The sequence below is a fragment of the Thamnophis sirtalis genome, unplaced genomic scaffold (assembly GCF_051295495.1).
Source record: "Thamnophis sirtalis isolate CommonGarterSnake01/CBP01778 unplaced genomic scaffold, rThaSir2_p1.2 scaffold_2, whole genome shotgun sequence".
NCBI lineage: Eukaryota > Metazoa > Chordata > Lepidosauria > Squamata > Natricidae > Thamnophis > Thamnophis sirtalis.
In genome coordinates, this window is record NW_028261382.1 from 86,238,826 (window position 1) to 86,263,288 (window position 24,463).

General features: G+C 40.8%; 1 protein-coding gene across 4 annotated transcripts in view; it reads right to left on the bottom strand.

Annotated features, from left to right (window-relative positions):
- The window catches only part of PKNOX2 (PBX/knotted 1 homeobox 2), a 334,489-nt gene that overhangs the window by 46,271 nt on the left and 263,755 nt on the right, over positions 1-24,463 (bottom strand). For all 4 annotated transcript variants that reach the window (XM_087706303.1, XM_087706305.1, XM_087706302.1 and 1 more), the window contains one exon: positions 15,174-15,362. In XM_087706303.1, the coding sequence (XP_087562429.1) occupies positions 15,174-15,362 (189 nt within the window). The remainder of the gene's footprint in view (positions 1-15,173; positions 15,363-24,463) is intronic.

Below are 24,463 nucleotides of genomic sequence, written 5' to 3' on the forward strand. Positions count from 1 at the left end.
GATAAAAGCAGAAAAATCCTTTGCACATGTAGATAAAAGAAAAGAAATGACCTCTTTTGGATGAAAGTCAAAATGCTGATCTAGCCAAACTGAATGGGGTCTGTTGAAATCTTCCAGCTTTTTCCTTGGATTGGGACATTTGAAAACTATACAGCAGAAAGCATGGGGGGACTTTGATTCAGTAGGACGGCTTAACCATTCAGAAAAAAATGTTCTGCTTTTATTTTCTTGTACCTCTTAAAAGCACAGGAGCTCTGCTAGGAAGACAAGAGAGGAAAAACTGGCAAGTTTGTTTAGAACATAGAATCATAGGGCTGGGAACAAAGGTGGGATCCTACCAGTTTGCACCAGTTCGGTAGAACCAGTTCATCAAATTTACCGAACTGGTTAGAAGAGGTTCCACCAGAAAGCTACAGAAGAGGTTCCAAAAATTTTTGAAACCCACCACACTCTCTCTCTCTCTCTCTCTCTCTCTCTCACACACACACACACACACACACACACACACACACACACACACACAGACTCACACACAGAGAGAAAGAGAAAGAAAGAAAGAAAAAAGAAAAAAGAAAGAAAAAGTGTGAGAGAGAGATGAAAGAAAAAAAGGAAAAAGGGACAGAGACAAAAGGAAGGGGAGAGAGAGAGAGAGAGAGAGAGAGAGAGAGAGAGAACACATGGCTGGCAAGCCACTCCCACCAAGTCACATGGCTGGCAAGCCACTCCCACAAAGGAGGCCACACCCACAGAGTAGGTTCGAAAATTTTTTGAAACCCACCACTGGCTGGGAAGGACCTCAGAGGTCTTCTACTCCAATCCCCTGCTCAAGGCAGGAGACCTTAAACCATCCCGATCAAATGGTTGTCCAGTCTATTTCGTTTGAAAGCCTCCAATGATGGAGTACCCACAACTCTGGGAGGCAAGCTATTCCAGTGATTAATTGTTCTCACTATCAGAAACTTTTTCCTTCCTGAGGTTGGATCTCTCTTTAACAAGCTTCCTTCCACCCGTTACTTCTTCTCCTGCACTGTGGTGCTTTGGAGAATAAGTCAATCCCTTGTTTTCTGTGACAGGCCCTCAAGCCTTGGAAGACAGCTAACATGTGCTCCCTAATCCTTCTGTTCGATAGGCTAGACGTACCTAGTTCCCTCAATCATTCATCCTATGATTTAGCTTTGTTTCTCTTCTCCGCACCCTTTCTAAAGTCTCAGCATCTTTGTTGTATCCTGGTGACCAAAACTATGCACTTATGAAAAATAAGCCACCCTCCAGCCTTTGCAATGAAGTCTGGAGAAAAACATTTCTCTGCATCTCATTGTAGCCCAAATGCATTGCCAGGCACTCTCTCCCCCCACCCCACCACTCTCCTACTCTGACCTGTATTTATGATCTGAGACTGAAAGTCAAGGATGAATGAATACAGTCCAACAGCAATGTGTCAGCTAGACATTCCAGAAAGATCAATGCTTTTGGACCTGCCCAACATGTGCAAGGATCCTGCAGCATGAGGAAATAGCACTCAACAAGTTTTCCCCGTCTTACATTACAATGGTAGAATGCCAGCCCATGATACAATGTTTGGGACTGGGAGAAAGACATTTGGATCCATGGCCATCTGTCCTTCAGAATTCAGAAGATTGATTTGTTCTCCAGGAGGTGTAGAAAGGCAACTTGGGGGCAAGGAGAGGATCCAGGGCCCACATGCATTAGATCTCCAGACTGAAAATACAAGGCCACCTAACCTGCACATTAAACTTGTGGGCTGTATGGAAAACATCTAGCTTTAATTCAAGGGGTCAAGGTAGACCTGGAGACTTCATTGTTAAAACTTTGCTGCTAGTCAGTGCAGTAAACATGGCTTTGAAAAAGCCAAACTTTTTTTTTTTCATTTTTGGGAAGCCAACATGGTCACCTTTACAGATGGATGAGTTTTATAGGAAATGGGCAGATCAAATAGATAGAAATTTTCTAATTTAACTCCTGCCTTTCATGGATACAAAGGATTAGGTAACAGGACCAGCCAGCCAGTAGATTGATTAAATTTGACTTAAAATTAATTTGACTTAATCAAATTTAAATTGTGAGAGTCAAAACTCGGGGCTTCCATGCCTCTCCCATTAAGACCTCCCCGCAAAAAACTTCCACTAAGATAAGCAGGAGAGGACGACCAGTTTGTGACGTGACCCGTCAAAACCGCGGTCGACAAAACCGCGCTTGACGAAAGCGCGTACCTGACGTCATCAGCAGCGCGATGAAAAAAATTAAAAAATAAATTAAATTAAAATTAAAATTAAATTAAAGCAAGCCGATTCACATAAAGGTAAGGGTTAGGTTTAGGTTTAGGGTTAGGGTTAGGTTAAGGGTTAGGGTTAGGTTTAGGGTTACGTTAAGCGTTAGGGTTAGGTTTAGCGTTAGGTTAAGCGTTAGGTTTAGGGTTAGGTTTAGGGTTAGGTTAAGGGTTAGGTTTAGGTTTAGGTTTAGGGTTAGGTTTGGGGGGGTTAGGGTAAGGTTTTTGCTTTAATTTTAAATTTACCGCTCACAGCGCGATGTTTTCGTCGTGCTGTGATGACATCACGTACGTGCTTTTGTCGAGCGCGCTTTTGTCTACCGCGGTTTTGTGGTGGAACCGTTTGTGATAGTGGTTAAGTCACCAGGCTTGAAACTGGGAGACTTTAAATCCTGCCTTAGGCACGAGACCAGCTGGTGACTGGATGGGGGAAGCCAGATTTGCCTAACAGTTAGTTGCATGAAAGGATGCAGTGATTCGCTTAACAGCTGTGGTCATAAAATGGGTGCAGCTCTCTTAACAACTATCTTGCTTAGAAGGGAAATCTTGGATTCCATCGTGGTCAAGATCACACGAGCTTGTAAAATGGTTGTCTGTACTGGATTACAAATCGCACGAATCCCGCTTCAAACCCTGAATTTTCTGTCCTGCATTACTGGCTTGCTCTGGCTGGGCCTGCATTCTTCAAATGTCAGGCCCAAAATAGGCTCCAGCGTTAGTTTCTTGAGTTACGTGAAACGTGATCTCTCCCGCCAGCCTCCCAGCACATCACCTCAGCAGAAGCCGACAACATCAAACTAATTTTATCCAAAGCTTATGCCCGTCTCCTCTTCAACAGTTTGCGCCAATGTGCCACCCCCCCAGCAGCCAGCCGCATTGAGTACAGTCAGTCATTCCCTCTGCAGAAGACAAATTCCTTCTCAAAATGTCAGGCAAGGGGAAGGAGAGCCATCCCTTTGCCTCTCTAAGGGGCTGATTATTTTCCAAAGACTTGTGTTAATTTTCTGATATGATCCTCGCATCTTTGTGAGGCTCTAAATCCTCATTACTTTTCCTGACCGATGCATTCTAATTAGATCAACATTTAGGGGGGAAAAAAATCACAATAGCCACAGGACAGCTTTCCATCTCATTAACTCCTCACATATTATTTTCATGAAAATTACTGATAAAACTGTGCATCTGCATTTACTGGGACTCAGAGCTTCGTCAGTTCATATCTAACATCTCTCTCATCGCCCTGGATGCGAGGCGTTGCCATGGCGACTTGCAATAATAGAAACCAATAAATTACAAATGAGATGCTCGTTGAGCAATTATTGTTCTCCTTTATGCAAGTTTCTTGCTAATTTTGATCATAAGGGAAACTACAATAAAGCAGTAAAGGAATATTAAGTCCATTTCTGGAGAATATTTGAAGGCACAATAGGCTCCCTGCGTGCACATGTTGCTTTCTTTCTTTCTCAAGATCAACAATTAAATGATTTAGATAGTTCAGTAAAATCTAAACAGGAACCAAACTTTTCTACTCTCTCATCACCCCCGCCTCTCCTCCCACAAGAAACTGGTTCGAATGAGCCAGCCTTTGCATTCTTGCGCAGAGAAAGGTGGATTTTAACTCAACATTTAGAGGTCTCTCCATGCCCCTGGCTTCAAAAACTCCACCTGGCATCTTTAAAATATTATTCTACAAAGAGAAATCATTGTCCAATTACAGACAACCAAGAGGTTGGTTCTTGGGACGGGCAGGGCAATCATACCGAGACTCATTCAACATTTCCATGTTTTAAACTCATCTCTAAAACACGGATCTCTCCTCCTCACCCTAATATTCCATTTCATTCTCCTAACAATCTGGAGGGGAAGACTACCAGTTCTTGTGTTTTTGCTTGTCTCCAGCTATCTCAATCTCTGTATTTGTACATAAACCCAAACATACCAATATGTCTCCTGAGCCTGCCTTCCAAAGAAAAAGCAGCTCTAAACACCCTCAATTGCCATCCTTTGGAGGAAAGTGGGTGCTTTGTAACCATTTTTTATTTGACAAAGAATTAAGAAAATAGATCTTTTGCATATTTTTCTTTTCTGTAGGGTGGCCAAAAAACAACAACAATCAGGTAACATCAACAGAGGCGTATCTTGCATGATTGAGACTTGGAAGGAGGCATTCAATATGAAGCTGATACCCAACTCCCTTGTTTGCTGGTCGATGCTATTGAAAATAAATTCAAAACAAGCATGCAAACTAATCTGTCTGCTTTTTGTACAAAGGATGGAGTCGGGCAATTGGTGTTTCAGTCTATTGCAAAGAATAAAAAGTGAATTTGGTTCTGAATAAAGAGTAGAGATGTTTGGCTTGGAACTGACATTTATAAATAATGTTTATAAATTATTACAAATACAAATTATTGCAAATATATTTACTATCATGAATATTATATCAATCAACCAAGATGATTAGGGGCCTGGAGGCTAAAACATATGAAGAATGCTTGTAGGAAATGTCTAGTTTAATGAACGGAAGGAATTGAGAGACCGCCTGCTGCCAATTACCTCCACTAGACCGATTAGATCCCACAGATTAGGCCTCCTCCGAATTCCATCCGCCGGCCAGTGTCGACTGGCGACTACCCGGAGGAGAGCCTTCTCTGTGGCTGCTCTGACCCTCTGGAATGAACTCCCCGTGGAGATTCGAACCCTCACCACCCTCCAGGCCTTCCGCAAAGCCCTCAAAACCTGGTTGTTCTGACAGGCCTGGGGCTAAAGAGCTGTTGCCCCCGTCTCGAATGGTATGACTGTTGTGAGTTTTAAATTATATATTGTTATGTTGTTGTTTTTAAATCTTTTGTCTGTATCCCCCTCCCCGGTTCGAGTTGTGAGCCGCCCTGAGTCCCCTCCGGGGGAAAAGGGCAACATAGAAATTTAATAAACTGAACTGAACTGAACTGAACTGACTAGGGCTGACATGGTAGCTGTGTTCCAGTATTTAAGGGGTTGCCACAAAGAAGAGGGAATCAAGCTATTCTCCAAAGCACCAGAATGCAGGACAAGAAAGCAATGGATGGAAACTTAAAGAAATTTCCTAACGGTGAGAACAATTAACCAGTGGAACGACCTACCTCCAGAAGGGGCCTTCCAACTGTGTTGCTCTGTTAAATAGATTATTGAGGAAAAAAGACAGAATTGTTATTTCATTTATTGTTATTTTATTGTTTTTTGATATTGATCATTAGCCTCTGGCTCTTTATGATCTGTTGTACAATAGTTTGATTTGTGAGCAGCTGTTTTTTTTTAGGTTACCACAATTGTGATCAGTAGTATTCAGCCACCTTGTTTCCTATCGGTTCTTTTTTCAATCCCCTTCCATTTTTCCAAGCATCAGGGTCCTCTCCACTCGCTTTCACACAATGGGTCCAAACTATTTAGGCTTTAGTCTCATCATTGATGCTTTCGCGAGTTTTCTTTTATTGAGCACTGACTTGTTGATCTTCTCACAATCCAAGATACTATCAGCATTTTTTTTTCCAGGGTAAAACTTCAAAGGCATCGTTTTTAAAATGCATTCAGCTGTTCTGACGCTCCATATCTTATAACTGGAAAAGGCATAGCCTTGAAAATATGTACCTTTGATGTCAGTATGATGTCTCTGCCCTTTAATATTTTGTCCAGGTTTGTCAGAGTCATTTCCCCAGGTAGCAGACTCACTTTTCTTTATTTTAAAATGATGGTCATCATCCTTGACGATTTTTCAGTCCTGGAAAATAAAGCCTGTTATTACTTCAGTTTCTTCGTTCCCTGTTTGCGTTGGGCTGGCCTCGCCATTTTTATTTTTAAAATGTTACTAATGTCATAAAGTTAAGATATGAATATATATATATATATATTGAAATTTTAGCATCAATATTGACTAGTTTTGGCACTCTTTCATCTTTTAACAGTGGATTCCTCTAGTCTTTCTGACTTCCAGGTATCAAAGTAGTATCTGAGGTTGTTCATATGCCTCCAAGCAATTTTAATTCCGATTAAACATGGTCCACTGTTTTCCCAATTTTGAAAAAAAATTAGTTGCTTCATATTAAGAGCCGAGGTGGCGCAGTGGTTAAATGCAGCACTGCAGGCTACTTCAGCTGACTGCAGTTCTGCAGTTCGGCTGTTCAAATCTCACCGGCTCAAGGTTGACTCAGCCTTCCATCCTTCCGAGGTGGGTAAAATGAGAACCCGGATTGTTGTTGGGGGCAATATGCTGACTCTGTAAACCGCTTAGAGAGGGCTGAAAGCCCTATGAAGCGGTATATAAGTCTAACTGCTATTGCTATTGCTATTCTGGGGTTTCCCCCCCTTGATCGTCATATAAATTCTTTAACATGATGAGATAAGGCACTACATCCATACTTTTTAAGGGCTATCCATAGTTTGTGCGGTCTACATTCTACACAGTCAAAAGCCTTTGAGTGTGTAGCAAAGATTTTCCCCTCCCATTATCCACTAGATGTTAGCAATGTGTTTTCAGGTTGCTCTGCATCTTCTGAATCCAGTCTGGAGAGTTCCTGGCCCATGTATTGTTGACACCTGGATGCAACATCTGAAGTGTTATCTTATAAGAAATAAACAAGTTGTTTGGAAGTTGGAGTGTTCTCTTCTGGTAACAGAACATATGTTTATCTTTTCCAGTGCCTTGACCTTGAGTTATGTTTTACATATCTACTTGGCAATTTCCCTCTATCATCTTGCAAGCTTTTAAAGATGTGTGCTAGTATTTCAGCAACTCTTGCAACTTTTTCCAGAGTACTTTCAAGTGCCCATTTAACTTATTTCCCCCAATGTGTGGGTATATTTTAATGGACATTTAATGGATATTTTAATTGTACATTTATATACGTCTCTTCTTTATATTTTCTTTTTCTGACAGATCTTTGCTCTATTTTTACGTCCCACATTAAAATTTCTCTTGATTTCTTTAATTTTCTTAAATAAATCTCATGACCTTCCCCTTCTATCATTATCCTTGATTTCTCTGCACTCATTATTTAGATACAATTCCTTATCTCTTCTTGATTTTATCTGGAACTCAGCATTTAATGGGGTACAGTTTTCTCTCCCTCTGTGGCCTTTCTCCCCTGCATTTTTCCAGCTATTTTCAACCTATCAGGAGCATTTTGTATTCTTTTTCCTTTGGATATCTTTATTTGCGTTGTCTTTAATAATGCCATAAATTTTAGCCCAGAATTGTTCAAGCGTTCTATTTATCCAATCTAATCCATTAAATCTATATGCTGTAGCATCACTGCATAATCCTATGATACATTAAGGAAGACATACATTGTTGATTTTATTTGTTTTCTTTAGTTTCATTGTAATTTTGCAAGAAGGAGCTTGTGATCTGAGCTGAAATCAGCACTCATTCTTGGCTGTGCTGAGAGAATAGAACATCTCCATCTTTACTTGAAGAATATACAGTCAGTTTAATTTTCATGGCTGAAATAAGGTATTCATTATTAACTTAGTACTTTCTTGATTGTCTTTTCCATCATTCTGTATATGGAGTCCACATTTTTCCATTATATTACATGCTACTGTATTTTCAGCTTTAACATTCCAGTCTTTTATAAAGGCAAAGGTTTCCCCTGCTCAGTTGGGTGCGACTTTAGGAGGCAATGCTCATCTCTGTTTCTTAGCCGACAGAGCCAGTGATGTCCAAAGACACTTCCATGGTCATGTGGCCAGCATGACTGTATGCCAAAGGTGCACATAATATTGTAACCTTCCCACTGAAGTGGTATCTATTTATCTGCTCACATTTGCATCCATTTGAACTGCTCCAGGAACAGGAGCTACAACAAGTAATGGGAGCTCACCCCGTCACACAGAACTCGGATCTCAAACCCGGACTGTCAGCTTTCCAGCTGACTTCAGCATCTTTAACCACTGAACCATCACACCCCCTCCCAGTCTCCTATACTTATGTTGACATTGTTGGGGTATTGTATCAATGCGAGTTCAAAAGTCCCATAGAACTGTTGAAGTTCTATTTCTTCTGTATCTCTGATTGGAACTCAGATTTGCATCATTGTACTATTTATTAGCTTGCTTTTCACGCATACAGAGATAATTCCATTGGACATTTTCTGAGTGGAGAAACTCATCTTCTAGTAACACATTGACATTTTTTGTAAATCTCTTTTTAGTTTTTTTGACAATAGATTACTCATGCCTAAAAAGGATATTATTCTTTCCAAAGCATTTCTCTCTCTCTCTCTCTTTCTTCTTTTAGGGAATAGAAATTTAAATTTGTTTTCTATGACCATACATTTTTATGCTTCTTTTACAGTCTTTTTCATCTTGTAAAGGATAATTGAGGAACTTCTCAGCATGTTCAATCAGATTTTCTTTTGAAAGTTATGCTTTTGCCAAGCGTTATACATTTGATGATGCAGGAACATATCAAGTGTTGAGAAAGAACTTAAGGATAAATAACAGAGTTGGGAATGTTGCAGCTCTTGATCCTATATAATACTTTTTCCCCCCTGACAGTATGTAGTTTCTTTTCTAATTTTAAATAGGTCCTTGTACGCATGTATTCATGTCTTCTCCAGAACTGCAAACCTGAAAACTTCAAAAAAGTTAGTATCAAATAAGCATAGAATATGAACATGTATGCCAGCTGTTGTTGAAATCTATATATTTTGGAAGTGGGTTTTATGTGTGTGTGTGTGTGTGTGTGTGTGTGTGTGTTTTGCAGATTCTGAAAAAGTCTAAATTATCATAAAAGGCATACTGTTCTGACCCCCTCCTCCATCCAATAATGAAAGGTGAGACAAGCTTAACTAGTATGTACTTTTAATAGCAAGAAGCCAAAATCTCAGTGGCTGAAAGCCAAGCAAACAAACAGATAAGGACCTTGGCAGCAAGTCAGACAAACCTTGGCAGCAATTCAGACAAACCTTGGCAGCAATCCAGCCTGCCAAGTTAGTTATGTTCTCTTTAGTCAATGCGTTGATTTCTGCAAGAGGGGTGTGTCACAAGCAGTCCTTTTTATAGTCTGGAGAGGAGTCTAATGACCACCAGCTGAGCGCAATTACCTCCTGTAATTGCGTAATTGTTCCTGATGCTGAGTAGCTCTTCGATGGCGTGCATCCAGGAACAACTCACTGCTGGCTTCTGGATCACTCTCCCTTGTCTCCTCCCCATTGGTCCAAGGCTCAGGCACCACCCGGTGGCCAACCAGTCTCTCTGCACCCTGCTCGGAGTCAGAACCCTGTCCAGGGTCCTCCACATCCTCCAGAGCCGACTCATAGGACCCCTCGCTGTCGGAGTTTGGTGGCAGCTCCAATGGCTCCTGCTGGGCCACAACAGCATACTATCCATACAGAACATGACCAGACATTTATCTTCTGATTTATGTCTGGCAAAATGCAAAGCCATGTTTGATACAAATTTTAAGAATTGTAGTCCTTACTTATCTAAAGATAAAGTGTCAGCATCTTCAAAACCAAACAGAAAACGAGAGGAATTTTGACCCTAACCCCAAAACACATTTTAAAGGAAAGAATGCAACTTGGATCATAAATGGCATTGGAAACATTTTTCTGGCTTTCAAACAGAGATTTTCATCACAAGGAGTTTGCAGTTTAAAGAAATATTATGTCTGCTAATATAAATTTCATGTTGTTTGTTTGTTTGTTTGCTTGTTGAATTTATATGCCGCCCTTCTCCCAAAGGACTCAGGGCGGCATATACATTAAAAAAAACACATAATACAAAAGTTAAAAAGGACATTAGATAGAATATCCAAAAACAAACCCAGTTAATATTAACCCAGTTAATATTAACAATAACATTTTAAAAATTAGATTAAAATTAACAATTAAATCAATCATTTATTATATTTTGTTCAGGCCAGGCCGGCTTGCTGGAAAAGCCAACTTTTTAGGGCGCATCAGAAGGACCAGAGGTCGGGGATTATGCGAAGCTCCGGGGGCAGCTCATTCCAGAGGGAAGGTGCTCCCACAGAGAAGGCTCTCCCCCTGGAGGTCGCTAGCCGACATTGTCTGGCCGACAGGCACTCTGAGGAGGCCAACTCTGTGGGATCGCACTGGACAGTGGGAGGCTACCGCTGGCAGTAGGTGGTCTCGCAGGTACCCTGGACCTAAGCCACGGAGCGCTTTAAAGGTCATAATTAGTACCTTGAATCGCACCCGGAAAACAACCGGCAACCAGTGCAGGCCGCCTAAAAGGGGCATAACATGGGAGCACCTAGGTGCCCCCATGATAACCCGTGTGGCTGCATTCTGGACCAGCTGAAGCCTCCGGGTGCTCTTCAAGGGCAGCCCCATGTAGAGACACAAGGAGTCTGCAGTTTAAAGAAATATTATGTCTGCTAATATAAGTTTCATGTCTTTATCCACTTACCTGGAAGTAAGTCCCATTGAACTTGGTAGAACTTACTTCTGTGTGAAGTAAAGAGGATACTATTAAACCACTTGCAATAGCATTGCAATGATTTTTCTCAGATATATACAATAACTTTAATATGTCCAAATCGTGTTATACAGGGCGGGGCATAACCTTTTCCTAGGGGGTCACAGCAAGATCGACAGCAGTTTACAACTTCCGCGACACCTCATTTTAAAGCCCATAAAAAACTGAATTGAATGAGCTATTAAATGTTAAATTTGCTTTAAGAATGGCTGGAAAATTCGATTCGGAAGAACAAAGGATCATTGACAGAATAAAATGCATTGCCTTTCGAGAGGCTCGCGATGCTGGAGCGACGTTTATCAATCGAAAATGGATTGCAAACAAATTGAAACGTCATCCGGATTGGGTTACTGATAATTGGAACAAAACAGCCCAAGAATGTTTCACAAAATTTGGAGAAGGGCGTCCTCTGCAACTGTCCCAAGAAAGCAAAGCCATCATTGCAACTGGCAGTCGCAAACAACGAAAAGGAAACCGAAAAGTGGCCCAAGAAATCCTTCAAATTCGTGGAAAACGAGTTGATCAAAGGACAATCGGCCGATATCGAGAACGAGAAGGTTTGAAGCCATTCCACGTCATTTGCAAACCATTGAAAACTCAAACACACGTTCAAGATCGGCTTTGGTTGTGCGATTGGTTGTCTGAATGGACCGAGGAAGATTTTCTTCATTTGGCGCCATCTGATGAATTCTTCGTTTATGCCATTCGAAAACCGAATTTCCAGAACGATTGAATTTGGGCTAAAGACGTCGATGACATCGCCAAACATGAACGATATCGACAAATCGTTCGCAATCCGACTTGCATCGGGATTTTCGTCATTTTCACAGCCAAGAAACTGCATTGGGTTTTGAAGGATAAAGGGGAATCCTGGGATGGCAGTTATTTCCGTGAGAAAATTTTATTGGAGAATGTCATTCCATTTCTCAGTGATCCAGACAATGTCTTGGTGGTTGGTGAGGCTGTCTTTCTTCATGACAAAGCTCCTTGCATGCGTGCAAATGCGACTCAGCAATTGTTAAAGGAAAACAATGTCGAATTTTGGGGCAATGACGTCTGGCCGGGAAATTCGCCAGATCTCAATCCGGCAGAGAACATTGGGGCCATAATTAAGGATGAGGTGGAAGCTCTGATGATTCAGGAGCAAGGTCAAAATCGATATTCGGTTGAAACTTTGAGAATGAATTTGGAAACTGTGTTGAAAAATCTGGAAAATCGAACGGAACTGTTTGAAGATTTGTTGTGTTCTTATCCACCTCGTTTGAATGCTGTTCGAAGGGCTAATGGTGGTCATACTGACTATTAAATCGTGTCAATAAACTCAGTTTTTGATGGGCTTTCGAATGGTGTATGAATTATTTGTGTTGTTATTACAAGTGTTGCTGTGACCCCCTAGGAAAAGGTTATGCCCCGCCCTGTACTCATTCTGAGGCTGACCTATTTTCACTCAAATAATTATCATCCTTTGCATACTCTCGTACGGGAAAAAGTTAAATTCATAGAGAAAAGAGCCCAGGTGATCTTTTTCTTTATAGCAATGATAATACTTAATACTGAATAGATCTCCTCCTCCTAAACAGTTAAGAGGTAAGTGCAATTTTTTTGTCAGGTATTTCAAATTAAACAATTTCAATCTTGTGAGCTAGGACATGAAAAAAGAGCTATTTCTCAGATTGCCTGCTATATTAGCCATGTTTGTGAGTAACAAATTTACTATGAACAAGACAACATTCCTGGGCATGATTTATTAGACTATCCTCAAAGTAATTAGGGATCGGATACATCTAAAGCTACTTTTGTGAAGTTGTGAAGAAGGTGACAAATGGTGACAACCAAAGACACTGATTAGCCATGAGAACAAAGCTGACTATTTGACTAGATGACAACTACGTACAAAAGAGTTTCCTGGGTTTTCATAATGCTGGTAAGTCTTTTTTTTTAAAGGATTTGTAGTGTAATGAAACCAATGCTGGGTGTATGGAATGTTTCTTCTGAAAGAGAATAAAGAAACACACATATCCTATTAGTTAAGGTCAATAATGTCCAGTTATGTCCAATTCTAGAGCACGGTGCTCATCTCCATTTCTTGGCTGAGGGAACCAGCATTGTCCAAAGACATTGTCTGTGTCCATGTGGCCAAAGGCATACGGAATGCTGTTCCCTTTCCGCCAGAGTGGTACCTATTTATCTACTTGCATTTGCATGCTTTTGAACTGCTAGGTGGGCAGAAACTGGGGCAGGAATGGGAGCCGAGGTGGCGCAGTGGTTAAATGCAGCACTGCAGGCTACTTCAGCAGACTGCAGTTCGGCTGTTCAAATCTCACCGGCTCAAGGTTGACTCAGCCTTCCATCCTTCCGAGGTGGGTAAAATGAGGACCCGGATTGTTGTTGGGGGCAATATGCTGACTCTGTAAACCGCTTAGAGAGGGCTGAAAGCCCTATGAAGCAGTATATAAGTCTAACTGCTATTGCTATTGCTATAGCTCATCTGTTGCGTGGCACTCCGGTCTCAAGCCTGGAGTGTCAGATTTCCAGTTGACAAGCTCAGTATTTTTAACCGCTGAACCATTGTGCCCCCTCATATCCTATTAAGAGCCATCATTTCCTAATCATCATTTTGAAAAAAAAACACAATTGTGAAATTAGAGCCTTAGAAATAATGCCTGGAACTTAAAATGGCAGGTCAAATAATCATTTAGAATACCGTAGTTCTAATAGAGGAATACTTTGTGCAACAATCCTGTTCAAAAGCTAAGTTCGTAACTCTTAAGGGACACATTTAAAATCATCCCTAGGCGCTGTGAAGATCTAGCATCTTGAGACCTCCCAGGCTTTTATCGATTTATATGGAAAGTTCTCCTGGAAGACGATTGGATGATGTTTTCCAACCTAGTAATGAGCTTGAGAACTTGGCAGAATTTATTGCGAAGAGGCAAGAGGACTTCAGCTCTTCTTTCCACAACTAATGTAACAGAAATATTTACACCCATGGCAGGCTATTGAATCATTTGTTCCAACTATATTTTCTTTCTGAGCTTGTAACTCACAAAATTCACCGCCAGTCCCAGCACATCCATATGCTATCATGGAGAGAAGGCCTGGTCTATGACTGATCACTGTTCTTTGGAGTTTTCAGAGAGCGCTCTTGTCCAGCCTGTTCACTAGGATTTAACATGCCACATGCTCTATCCCAGTGTTTTTCAACCTTTTTTGTGCAAAGGCACACTTTTTTCATGAAAAAAATCACGAGGCACACCACCATTAGAAAATGTTAAAAAAAATTAACTCTGTGCCTATATTGACTATATATAAGGTGTTTTTCCCACGGCACACCTTACACTATGTCACGGCACACTAGTGTGCCGCGGCACAGTGGTTGAAAAACACTGCTCTATCCTAATCAATGGGCTTTGTGCAAACCTTTTATAAGGATTTTTGGAGTAGGATAGGGTTTCCTGCTTCAGCAAGGGATCGGACTAGAAAACCTTCAAGGTGCCTTCCCTTATTCTGTATTCTGCATAGGTTTTGATCAACTTTGATAGAGAGTCAGCATGGTGTAGTGGTTAAGGAACTGGGCTAGAGTTGTAAGATCTAGATCTAGTCTTTCCTTAGGCATGGGAGCCAGCTGGGTGATCTGGGGCCAGTCACACTTTCTCATCTCCCAGGGTTTAAGTTCTACAACCTAGCAGGTGGAAAAACAACCCCTTTGTTGCATTGTGGATTGATAGCTTTGCTGCATCAGCTAAGCAAGCACAATGTAAACAAAGCAGAGGCTGCAGCTGAACAGGACAAAATGCTAGGGGAGAAAAAGATTAAGACTTGGTTTTGCACACTGTGAAATACAAGAATAATGAATATATATTCCTGAAGTTCAGGGCTCTCTATGTTTGGTCACATTTTGCCAATCTACGGAGGCTGGTTATTTTTTTTCCAGAATTCGAAATAGGAGGTATTTTCAGATTAAGAGTACATTAAGAGCCAAGGTGGCGCAGTGGTTAAATGCAGCACTGCAGGCTACTGCTAGATCAGCAGGTCGGCGGTTCAAATCTCACCGGCTCAGGGTTGACTCAGCCTTCCATCCTTCCGAGGTGGGTAAAATGAGGACCCAGATTGTTGGGGGCAATATGCTGACTCTCTGTAAACCGCTTAGAGAGGGCTGAAAGGCCTATGAAGCGGTATATAAGTCTACTGCTATTGCTATTGCTATTATGAGAAATACGATTCTGCTTGAATAGCAGTAGACTTATATACCGCTTCATAGGCCTTTCAGGCCTCTCTAAGCGGTTTACAGAGAGTCAGCATATTGCCCCCAACAATCTGGGTCCTCATTTTACCCACCTCGGAAGGATGGAAGAATATCTGGAGCTGTTTACAAGGGGGCACATGAAGTGCATTTTTCAGCAATTACCTGCGTGTGTAGGTTAATGGAGGACTGATTCGGGGAGTAAGGTCCCCCAAGGTCATTCCTGAGAAGGTTGTCGCTGTGCATCTTAGTTTTGAGGCAGGTGATGTAACGGTTACAAAAGTCTTTGCACAATTCATTCACTTTCTCCAACTCCAAGAGATGAATCCGCAGGACCTGAATAGCTTTCACCATCTGCAGACAATTCAAAAACGAGAGCAGGGGCACACTTTACTCATAGAAAACAACACATTCATCAATGGAAGATAATGCCTTCAAAAGATAGCCATCAGTTCTGCTAGGATCCTTGATTAATAATGCATAAATTCATCATTTAAAAAATGCATGCACTTTCCCATTTTCCCATTTTTATTTTATGTTTGAAAATAATATATATGTGTATATATGTGTATGTATGTATGTATATATATATATATATATATATATATATATGTGTGTGTGTGTGTGTGTGTGTGTGTGTGTGTGTGTGTGTGTGTGTGTATGTATGTATATGTATGTATATGTATATGTGTATATGTGTATATAACAAAAAGGCAACAGTAAAAAATATTGGGTTTCTGTCTGGATGGTCTCTTGTGACGAGCCGAAGGACAGAGAATGGAAGTAGTGATCTTCCTCCCATATTTGGGCATACCGGGGGTTGTAAATCTAATATATATATATATATATATATATATATATATATATATATATATGTGTGTGTGTGTGTGTGTGTGTGTGTGTGTGTGTGTGTGTGTGTGTGTGTGTGTGTGTGTGTGTGTGTGTGTGTGTGTGTGTGTGTGTGTGTGTTATATTTGTGCTGATAAATAAATAAAGGGAGACTAGTATAGATCTATTTCAAGCTATTTAGCTCTCATCAGCTAGCCATACCCTTACTGGGAATCGAGCCTGTGCTGTATTGCCTCTAAGGCCAATGTGTTAACCATTGAGCCACAGATATATATGTATTTAGTGTCACAACCCCATCACGACAGAAACCCAATATTTTTACTGTTGCCTTTGTTACATTTGTGTTGTATTTGTATCCCTTTATTTATATATATATATACACTTGGGCATACCAGGGGTTGTGACTTTAAGTATATACCTCCCACCCTGGCTGGCTGATAAAAGGAGTCGTTCTCTGTAGCTCAAATGGTTAACCCCCTGCCTTGGAGGCAATAGAGCACAGGTTCAAATCCCAGTAAGGATATGGCTAGCTGATGAGAGCTAAATAGCTTGAAATAGATCTATACTAGTCTTCCTTTATTTATTTATCAGCACAAATTAAAAAAACATATATATATATATATATATATATATATATATATATATATATATATATATATATATATATATATATATATATATATATATATATATATATATATATATATATATATATATATATATATATCTTATTAAAAAACCTCACAAGTATAGGTGCATTTCAGTGGTGGGATTCAAATAATTTAACAACCGGTTCTCTGCCCTAATGACCAGCTGGGTTGGCATGGCTCGGTGGTCATGTGACTGTGTGGGCATGGCCAACTCAACATCACTCAGGTCGATGGGCGCTTCGCCTGAGCTGTTACAAAGTAATAAGGGTTTATCGGAGAGGCAGTTTCTGTAAGCAGAGCAATACAGATTAGGCTAGAAACAACACCAGAATGTTTCCTTCCTGCTTTCCTTAACAGCCCTGTAAAGTGGGAAAAAACAAAAGGAGATTTCTTCCAACAACCGGTTCTCTAAACTGCTTAGAAAGTTAACAACCGGTTCTCCCCCGAATAGGTGCGAACTGGCTGAATCCCACCACTGGTGCATTTGTATACAGGCAAGCATACCCTCACCATGTTATCTAGTTACATAATCAAGATGTAAATCCCTTCACTTCATATTAAGTAATGTGAAATTAAAGATATAACTTATAACACAGGTAGCCCTCAACTTGTAACCACAACTGGGGCCAGGATCAGTGCAGTTGTTAAATTAGTCACACGGCTGTGAATTGAATCTGGCTTCCCCATTGACGTTGCTTGTCAGAAGGTTGCAAAAGGGGATCACGGGGACCCCGGGACTCGGCAGCCCTCATAAATCAGTTGTCAAGCATCCAAATGTCAATCAGGTGACCCTGGGGATGCTGCCACGGGCATAAGTGTGAAAAGGGGTTGTGTCACTTTTTTCAGTGCCATTGTCACTTTGACCAGTCAGTAAGCAAATGGTCGCTAAATGAACTGTTGCAAGTCGAGAATACCGTTTTATGTCTGCTAATGGGTACTGCTGGTGTCACTGCTGGTTCCCAAATATTCCCCTGGGAAAACTTTTCCTTCTTGGAGCATTTTGGAATCCAGCCATGAGAATTCTTATGTAAGAGCATCCTTCTTGATTATTCTCAGCTGGCTTCCCTGCTTAACAAGCCCGGAGAATGAAAAATCTGCCTCCTAAGCTCTCCCTTGAGAGAAGCCTCGGCCTTCATAAAATGTACCCCATAAATGTTAAAAAATTTACACATAAAACATGCCATGCATGGAACGGGAGGCCTTCCGTTTTATAGCCCCAGCTCCAAATCCTGAATCAGGTATAACATCTCAGCTATTCCCCCCCAGAGCAGTAAATCAGCTTTTTAAAAATATTGTAACAAATGGGCTTTAAATTTCAAACCAGTTTTTTCAACTTGCTAATTTTAATGGTCCCTTTTACCAGCTATTAGTCACAGGCTGTTCAAGGGGTGGCCCTCTGTTCTTATCAGCTTGGAGTTTGCTTTTGATTCCACTAAGAAATAGCAGCATGATTATTACTAAGGGTGCGATCAAAGAGCGAAGTATATCGATTTTTTGTTCTGTGATAATGGAAGGAACAATTTGAAATAAACTTATTAAATTCCCAGTTTTAAATCAATAGAGAAATGGAAACATTATCATTTGACAATCACGGCTCTGTTTAGCAATGCAGTTTATCAATAAGGATGTATATTAATTTGTATTGAACTACGCCTCTTATTAAGCAAAATTGTGCTCAAACTGCACATTTTACACTAAATCCTCATGGAGCCGTGGTGATGCAGAGGTTAGAATGTAGCATTGCAGCAGAGGTGGGTTCCTACCAGTTTGCACAAGTTCGGTAAAACCGGTTCGTCAAATCTACCGAACTGGTTAGAAGAATTTCCACCAGAAAGCAGGCCACACCTACAGAAGAGGTTCCAAAATTTTTTGAAACCCACCACACACACACACACACACAGAAAGAGAAAGAGAAAGAAAGGAAGAAATAAAGAAAAAAAGAAAAAAGAAAGAAAAAGTGAGAGATGAAAGAAAAAAAGAAAAAAGGGACAGAGAGACAAAAGGAAGGAAAGAGAGAGAGAGAGAGAGAGAGAGAGAAAGAAAGAAAACACATGGCCGGCAAGCCACTCCCACCAGGTCACATGTCCGGCAAGCCACTCCCACAAAGGAGGCCACACCCACAGAGTAGGTTCGAAAAAAATTTGAAACCCACCACTGCATTGCAGGCTAACTCTGCCCACACTCTGGAGTTTGATCCTGATGGGACTTGAGGTTGACTCAGCCTTCCATCCATCCGAGGTCGGTAAAATGAGGACCCAGGTTGTCAGAGGCAAAATGCAAATAATGCTTCAACCTTGTAAGTCACCCAGAAAGTGCTATAAAGCACTACGCGGCAGTATATAAGTCGAAGTGCTACTGCTATTGCTAGAATATAAATTTGGAACGGGATTTTAAAAGGAGCTTTTCTCCCGTTTGACAAACCAAACTTGACATTCTCACAAAATTAAGCGGCCAAGAGAAATGAAAACGGATGGATTCCTCTAACTGAAACATTTCTTGCCCTTGTGGCAGTGTGAAAGTTTTCCTAGCTGAATTACAAAAAAAAAAAAAAGACAGAAGGGAAAATTAGATAGTAGGAGAGAATAATTTTTAGATTATTTGGAACTAAGGCACTTTCTGTCCCAACATGGGGCAAATTCTGTAACTGCCCCGTCTACTAAAGGATCCTTGTTACTTAAACTTCATCATAAGCAAACTCAATTGCCCTCTTGCTCTCAGTCAGTATGTCACACTCTGAATTTCCCTTCCCTTCCCTCCCCTCCCCTGCCCCTCCTCCTTTCCTTTCCTTTCTTCCTTTGTTCCTTCCTCTGGGGGAAACAGTGGAGGAAGTGAAGTGAACTCAGTGGAATCAGTGGGGAAAACTTGGATTTGCTTAATACCTGCATGATACACGTCACAACTGCAGTGATTTGTTTAACAAGTGTGTCAAAAAGGCCACAAAATCTAATATGACTCATTGAACAATTGCCTTGTTTAGCAAAGGAAATTCAGGTCCTAATTGTGGTTCATAAATTGAGGACTTACAGGAAGAACTATTACCCCAGTTATCCAAATGCAGTTAATGGCTGACTTCAACAGGGGAAGCTGGAAATGAAGAAAGGAGATAAACCAGTCCTTTCTTCCCACATACACCAATAGTCACAGAATAGGGCTAATCTAGTACAGTGAAAGGAAAGTCTAGATGGAAAGGGCCTTCTCAGCCACAAAACTCTGGTTATGAACCTAGCAGAGACACCATCCTTCTGCATCTCCTATCTTGCAAGGTTTTGGGAGGATGAAAGAAGACAGGAGTAAAAGTCCCAAGGGACACTCTGAGTTCTTGGGAAGATCCAAAAGATCTTTGAAAAGAAAGAAAGAAAAAAAAGGAGAACAACTATAGTAGAAGTTCTCCAGAAATATTGAATCTGCTCAACAAATGTCTTCCTGAAAGTTAGCATTCAAGGGTAAGGAAAGTTGTGTATGCGCATCTGTGCGCCCATGTCTCTGCCTCTGTCTCTGTCTCTCTCTCTCTCGGATAACACACACACACACACACAAGCACACACACAGTCAGACACACACACAGACAGATGGACGGACGGACAGACACACACACACATATATAAAATAAATCTCTCAATTATCTCAGCTCATTTGCTTGGGGTCTCTCATTTTATGTCCCTGCTTCGCTGAGCCGTATATCTGTCCGGATAATGAGTTACAGTCCAATGGAATACGTGTGCGGGGTTGTAAAAAATACAGATGCTGAATTAATTGACTGTGTGGCACTCAGCAGCTGATTGAGTTGATAATGGCGAGATCTGACCTTTTTCTAATTTCTAATTATGTGCATCTCGCCTGTGAGGAATACATGATTCTTATTCTAATGATGGTTAATGTCCCTGGCCTTTCCCTCTCCTCTTTGCTGTCAGCAGTGGTGGACAATTTACATAGGATTACTAGCATTAAAACCATGTACATACAACAAATAAACTTTGGGAGATAAGGATCTTAGGGAGGGAGGATTCATGGTTTGCAAGATTTCCAACAAGCACTATAGCTAGTGAGCTTTAGAAAAACCCAGGAAGGCAATAGGAGAGGTATCAATAACAGTAAAGTTACTAATGTTACTAGTAACAGAAGCTGAGTTTAGTAGTATTAAGGGGACGGTGTTTATTGAACAGCAAATAATATTGGCTGTAATAATGATGAGAACCACAATGTCGGGAGAAAGCATGTAAGGAATATAAAAAAATAAAACTCATCTGGATGAACAGAAGGTCTATAGTAACTACTCAAATCAGATTCTTTCCATGTATCCCATGAAAGAGGACCCTAACAGATTGTTTTCCATTGACATATGGATCCATGAAAGTTTATGCTTCTATAATGTTTAGTGTTAAATCTAATGTTTAGATTCTATAATGTTTAGTTCTAGTGGTCCATCATTTAAATATGAGCCAATAGTAAGCAACGGCAGCCCAAAAAGCTAATGCGATCCTAGACTGCATTAATAAAGGGATAAAATCAAGATCACATGAAGTTCTACTATGGCTTTACAAAGCCTTAGTAAGACCACACCTGGAATACTGCATTCAATTCTGGTCACCACTACTTAAAAAAGATGTTGAGACTCTGGAGAGAGTGCAGAGAAGAGCAACAAGAATGATTAGGGGTCTGGAGGCCAAAACATATGAAGAACAGTTACAGAAATTGGGTATGTCTAGTCTAATGAAAATAAGGACTAGGGGAGACATGATAGCGGTGTTCCAATATTTGAAGGGCTCCTACAAAGACGAGGAGGTCAAATTATTTCCCAAAGCACCCAAACGTGAGACAAGAAACAATAGATGGAAACTAACCAAGGAGAGAAAGAAACCTAGAACTAAGGAGAAGTTTTCTAATGGTGAGAGCAGTCAACCAATGTAACAGATTGCCTTCAGAAGTTGTGGGTCCTCCATCACTGGAGGCTTTCAAAAAGAGACACTTGTCTGAAATGGTATAGGGTCTCCTGCTTGGAGGTTGGACCAGAAGACCTCCAAGATCCCTTCCAACTCTATTATTCTATGTGTGTTGTTTACACTGACTGATTATAGTTATCTGGAAAATTTGGGGACTTTCCAAAAATTCCCATTCTCCTTGGTGGACAATGGAATGTCATTCATAAAAAAAATAAAGGTAGCAGCAAGGAATTCATGAGTATTATTTGGTTGCTAGTCCAGATGGGGCCATTTTTGCTTCAAGCAAAATGCCATTTTGTCACCAAAGACCATTTCTATTAATGAATTTGAATGTAAAATGCAACACGTTGATGGCAATGACCATCAATTATTTGCTGATGCAGAACCAGTAATAATCAGTCTGGCATCAGGTTTATCCATATGCTGTTAAAATTTCTCACTATAGAATCTGCAGCTTCCTATAGTGGTCTTACCTATATGGTCTTACTTAATACTTACTTAGAAATCTTGGTGCCATGGCTAAAACTTCTGAAAGGAATTGGGGATTCTTAAGGGCTGTGTTAGAAGGATATAATAAGTCTTCTGGTTATGGAAGTGTTTCTGCCACAAGTAGTCTGGAGCCAAGGACATCCTCATCTTTATTGCATTTAATTATGTTCCAGTAAAAGAAGTACATCAAGTGAGGTCAAGTGATGGAAAGAGAAGGACTCTGTCAGCCTTATAGGAGAATAGCAGCATCTTACAGTGCTCTTGAATTCATTGGCAGAGCTTTAACTTTTGACACTGAATCCCTTGGATAAATGACACAGGATGCTAACATAAGAACAGTGAACTTTAATATAATCTGTGCAAAAATAGCAGAAGGGAGTTGGAACAAATTGCAAAAAAAGCCCTCTTGAAACCAAGAAAGAAATCGGGAATTTAACCCATTGTGATCTCTTTCAAATCTTCTCCTGATAATGCCTCTAGAAGAAATGTTCATACTCATGTATGAAAAATTCCCCTCTCCGTGAAAACAAAAAAAAAAAGGAAAATTACAACTACTGCTGCTTTCAGTTTTTTAAAATACATAGCAGTTAGACTTATATACCGCTTCATAGGGCTTTCAGCCCTCTCTAAGCGGTTTACAGAGTTAGCATATTGCCCCCACAGTCTGGGTCCTCATTTCACCTACCTCGGAAGGATGGAAGGCTGAGTCAACCTTGAGCCGGTGAGATTAGAACCGCTGAACTGCAGATAACAGTCAGCTGTAGTGGCCTTCAGTACTGCACCCTAACCACTGCGCCACCTCGGCTCATGACCCTTAACATAACCCTTAACTCGCCTTTGTCCACAACTCATTCATTCATTCTTGCAAGTCCAACTGGTAAGAAAGTTCAAGATTTTTTTCTACTATACAGATGCTTCAGGAATAAATATAGTTTTCCAGGACAGAAACGGCAACATGTTGATTTCGGCCAAATATTGAAAGAAGGTGCCAAAAAGAGAGAGAGAGTGTTTGCAGAGTCTAAGTGGATGTCAAAGTGACCAACCCCAAAAACTCAGTGTCATCAATTGGCATCTTCCGATACCTGCTAAGGACTCAGTATTTAAGAATATGTATAATCAGCTGCCTTTTAAAATTTGGGTGAAGTGTCTGGCATAGAGTTGTTCCAGATCACAACACGAAACTGGAAAATGTTACCTCCGTTGAATGATATGTCTTAGAATCCTTACACTCACATTTGGTGAACTGAAATTGTGCTCACAGGCCCCCATATTAATGCTGTCTTGACATTTTCTTCGATGTTTCATTGTTATTATAGGAGAAGCAGAAGCTGAGGGTGGAGTGAAAAAAGGCATCAGCCTAGAATCCTTATGTAGGCACAAACGAACCAAATCCAACCCTCTTTGAGTGCCTGTGACCCTTGTCTAGTGCTAACCAAGTGCTGGCTATTAGATGAGAAGATTTCTGTGAACAGCAATAAATCAGCTTAATTGAACATTCAGCTGTGCACCTGATATGAGGACCTGATCTTTTGTGCCTGACAATTATCATCAGTCATCTATTTCATTTGTCCACACCCACCAGCTTGAAATGAGAAATATGTGATCTTCTATCAATCAGCCTCTTCAATAATAACAGCGGTCATCCAGTCTTGATGGCCACACATTTCCCATCATCTTGGTCAATGGCTACCAACCTATTTGAGTTGTTTGAATACAAACTGCTCAAGTGAATCATCAATGGTCCTTACAATGGATCATCACTCATGCTATCTCTCATGAAGAGGCAGGGAATGCCATTATTAGAGGAAAACATGTGGCATTTCTAAAGTTCTGAACTGAGATGTCTGGTGAGGGCACGGTGAGCTAGACATTCCCGAAGGAGCAGGGATATCATTGTAGCAGAGATTGGTGGTGAGAGGGCACAATTTGGCCAGCGAAATATGTGCTGTTAAATATAGTTTGGCCTCATTTATTGAAGAAGCAGAACTAGGTTAGCAATAGCAATAGCAATAGCAGTTAGACTTATATACCGCTTCATAGGGCTTTCAGCCCTCTCTAAGCGGTTTACAGAGTCAGCATATCACCCCCACAGTCTGGGTCCTCATTTCACCCACCTCGGAAGGATGGAAGGCTGAGTCAACCTTGAGCCGGTGAGATTAGAACCGCTGAACTGCAGATAACAGTCAGCTGAAGTGGCCTGCAGTACTGCACCCTAACCACTGCGCCACCTCGGCTCTCATGAATAGTCCATCAATTGGGTCAGAGGAAATATAATAGCTGCCAATCCAACATGCATCAGCAATGGTTAGGTTGTCTGTTAACATATATTCAACCTAGGATTTTGTTATCAGGAACAGAACCTTAACTTTCAAATAGAGATCTGTTCCTGGTCTTTTTCCAACAATAGTTTTTCGGTAAACTGGATAACAGTCAGCTGAAGTGGCCTGCAGTACTGCACCCTAACCACTGCACCACCTCGGCTCTTATCGGTTTCCTTGCTGTTAGGTCAGAGGCTTTCAATTTGAAG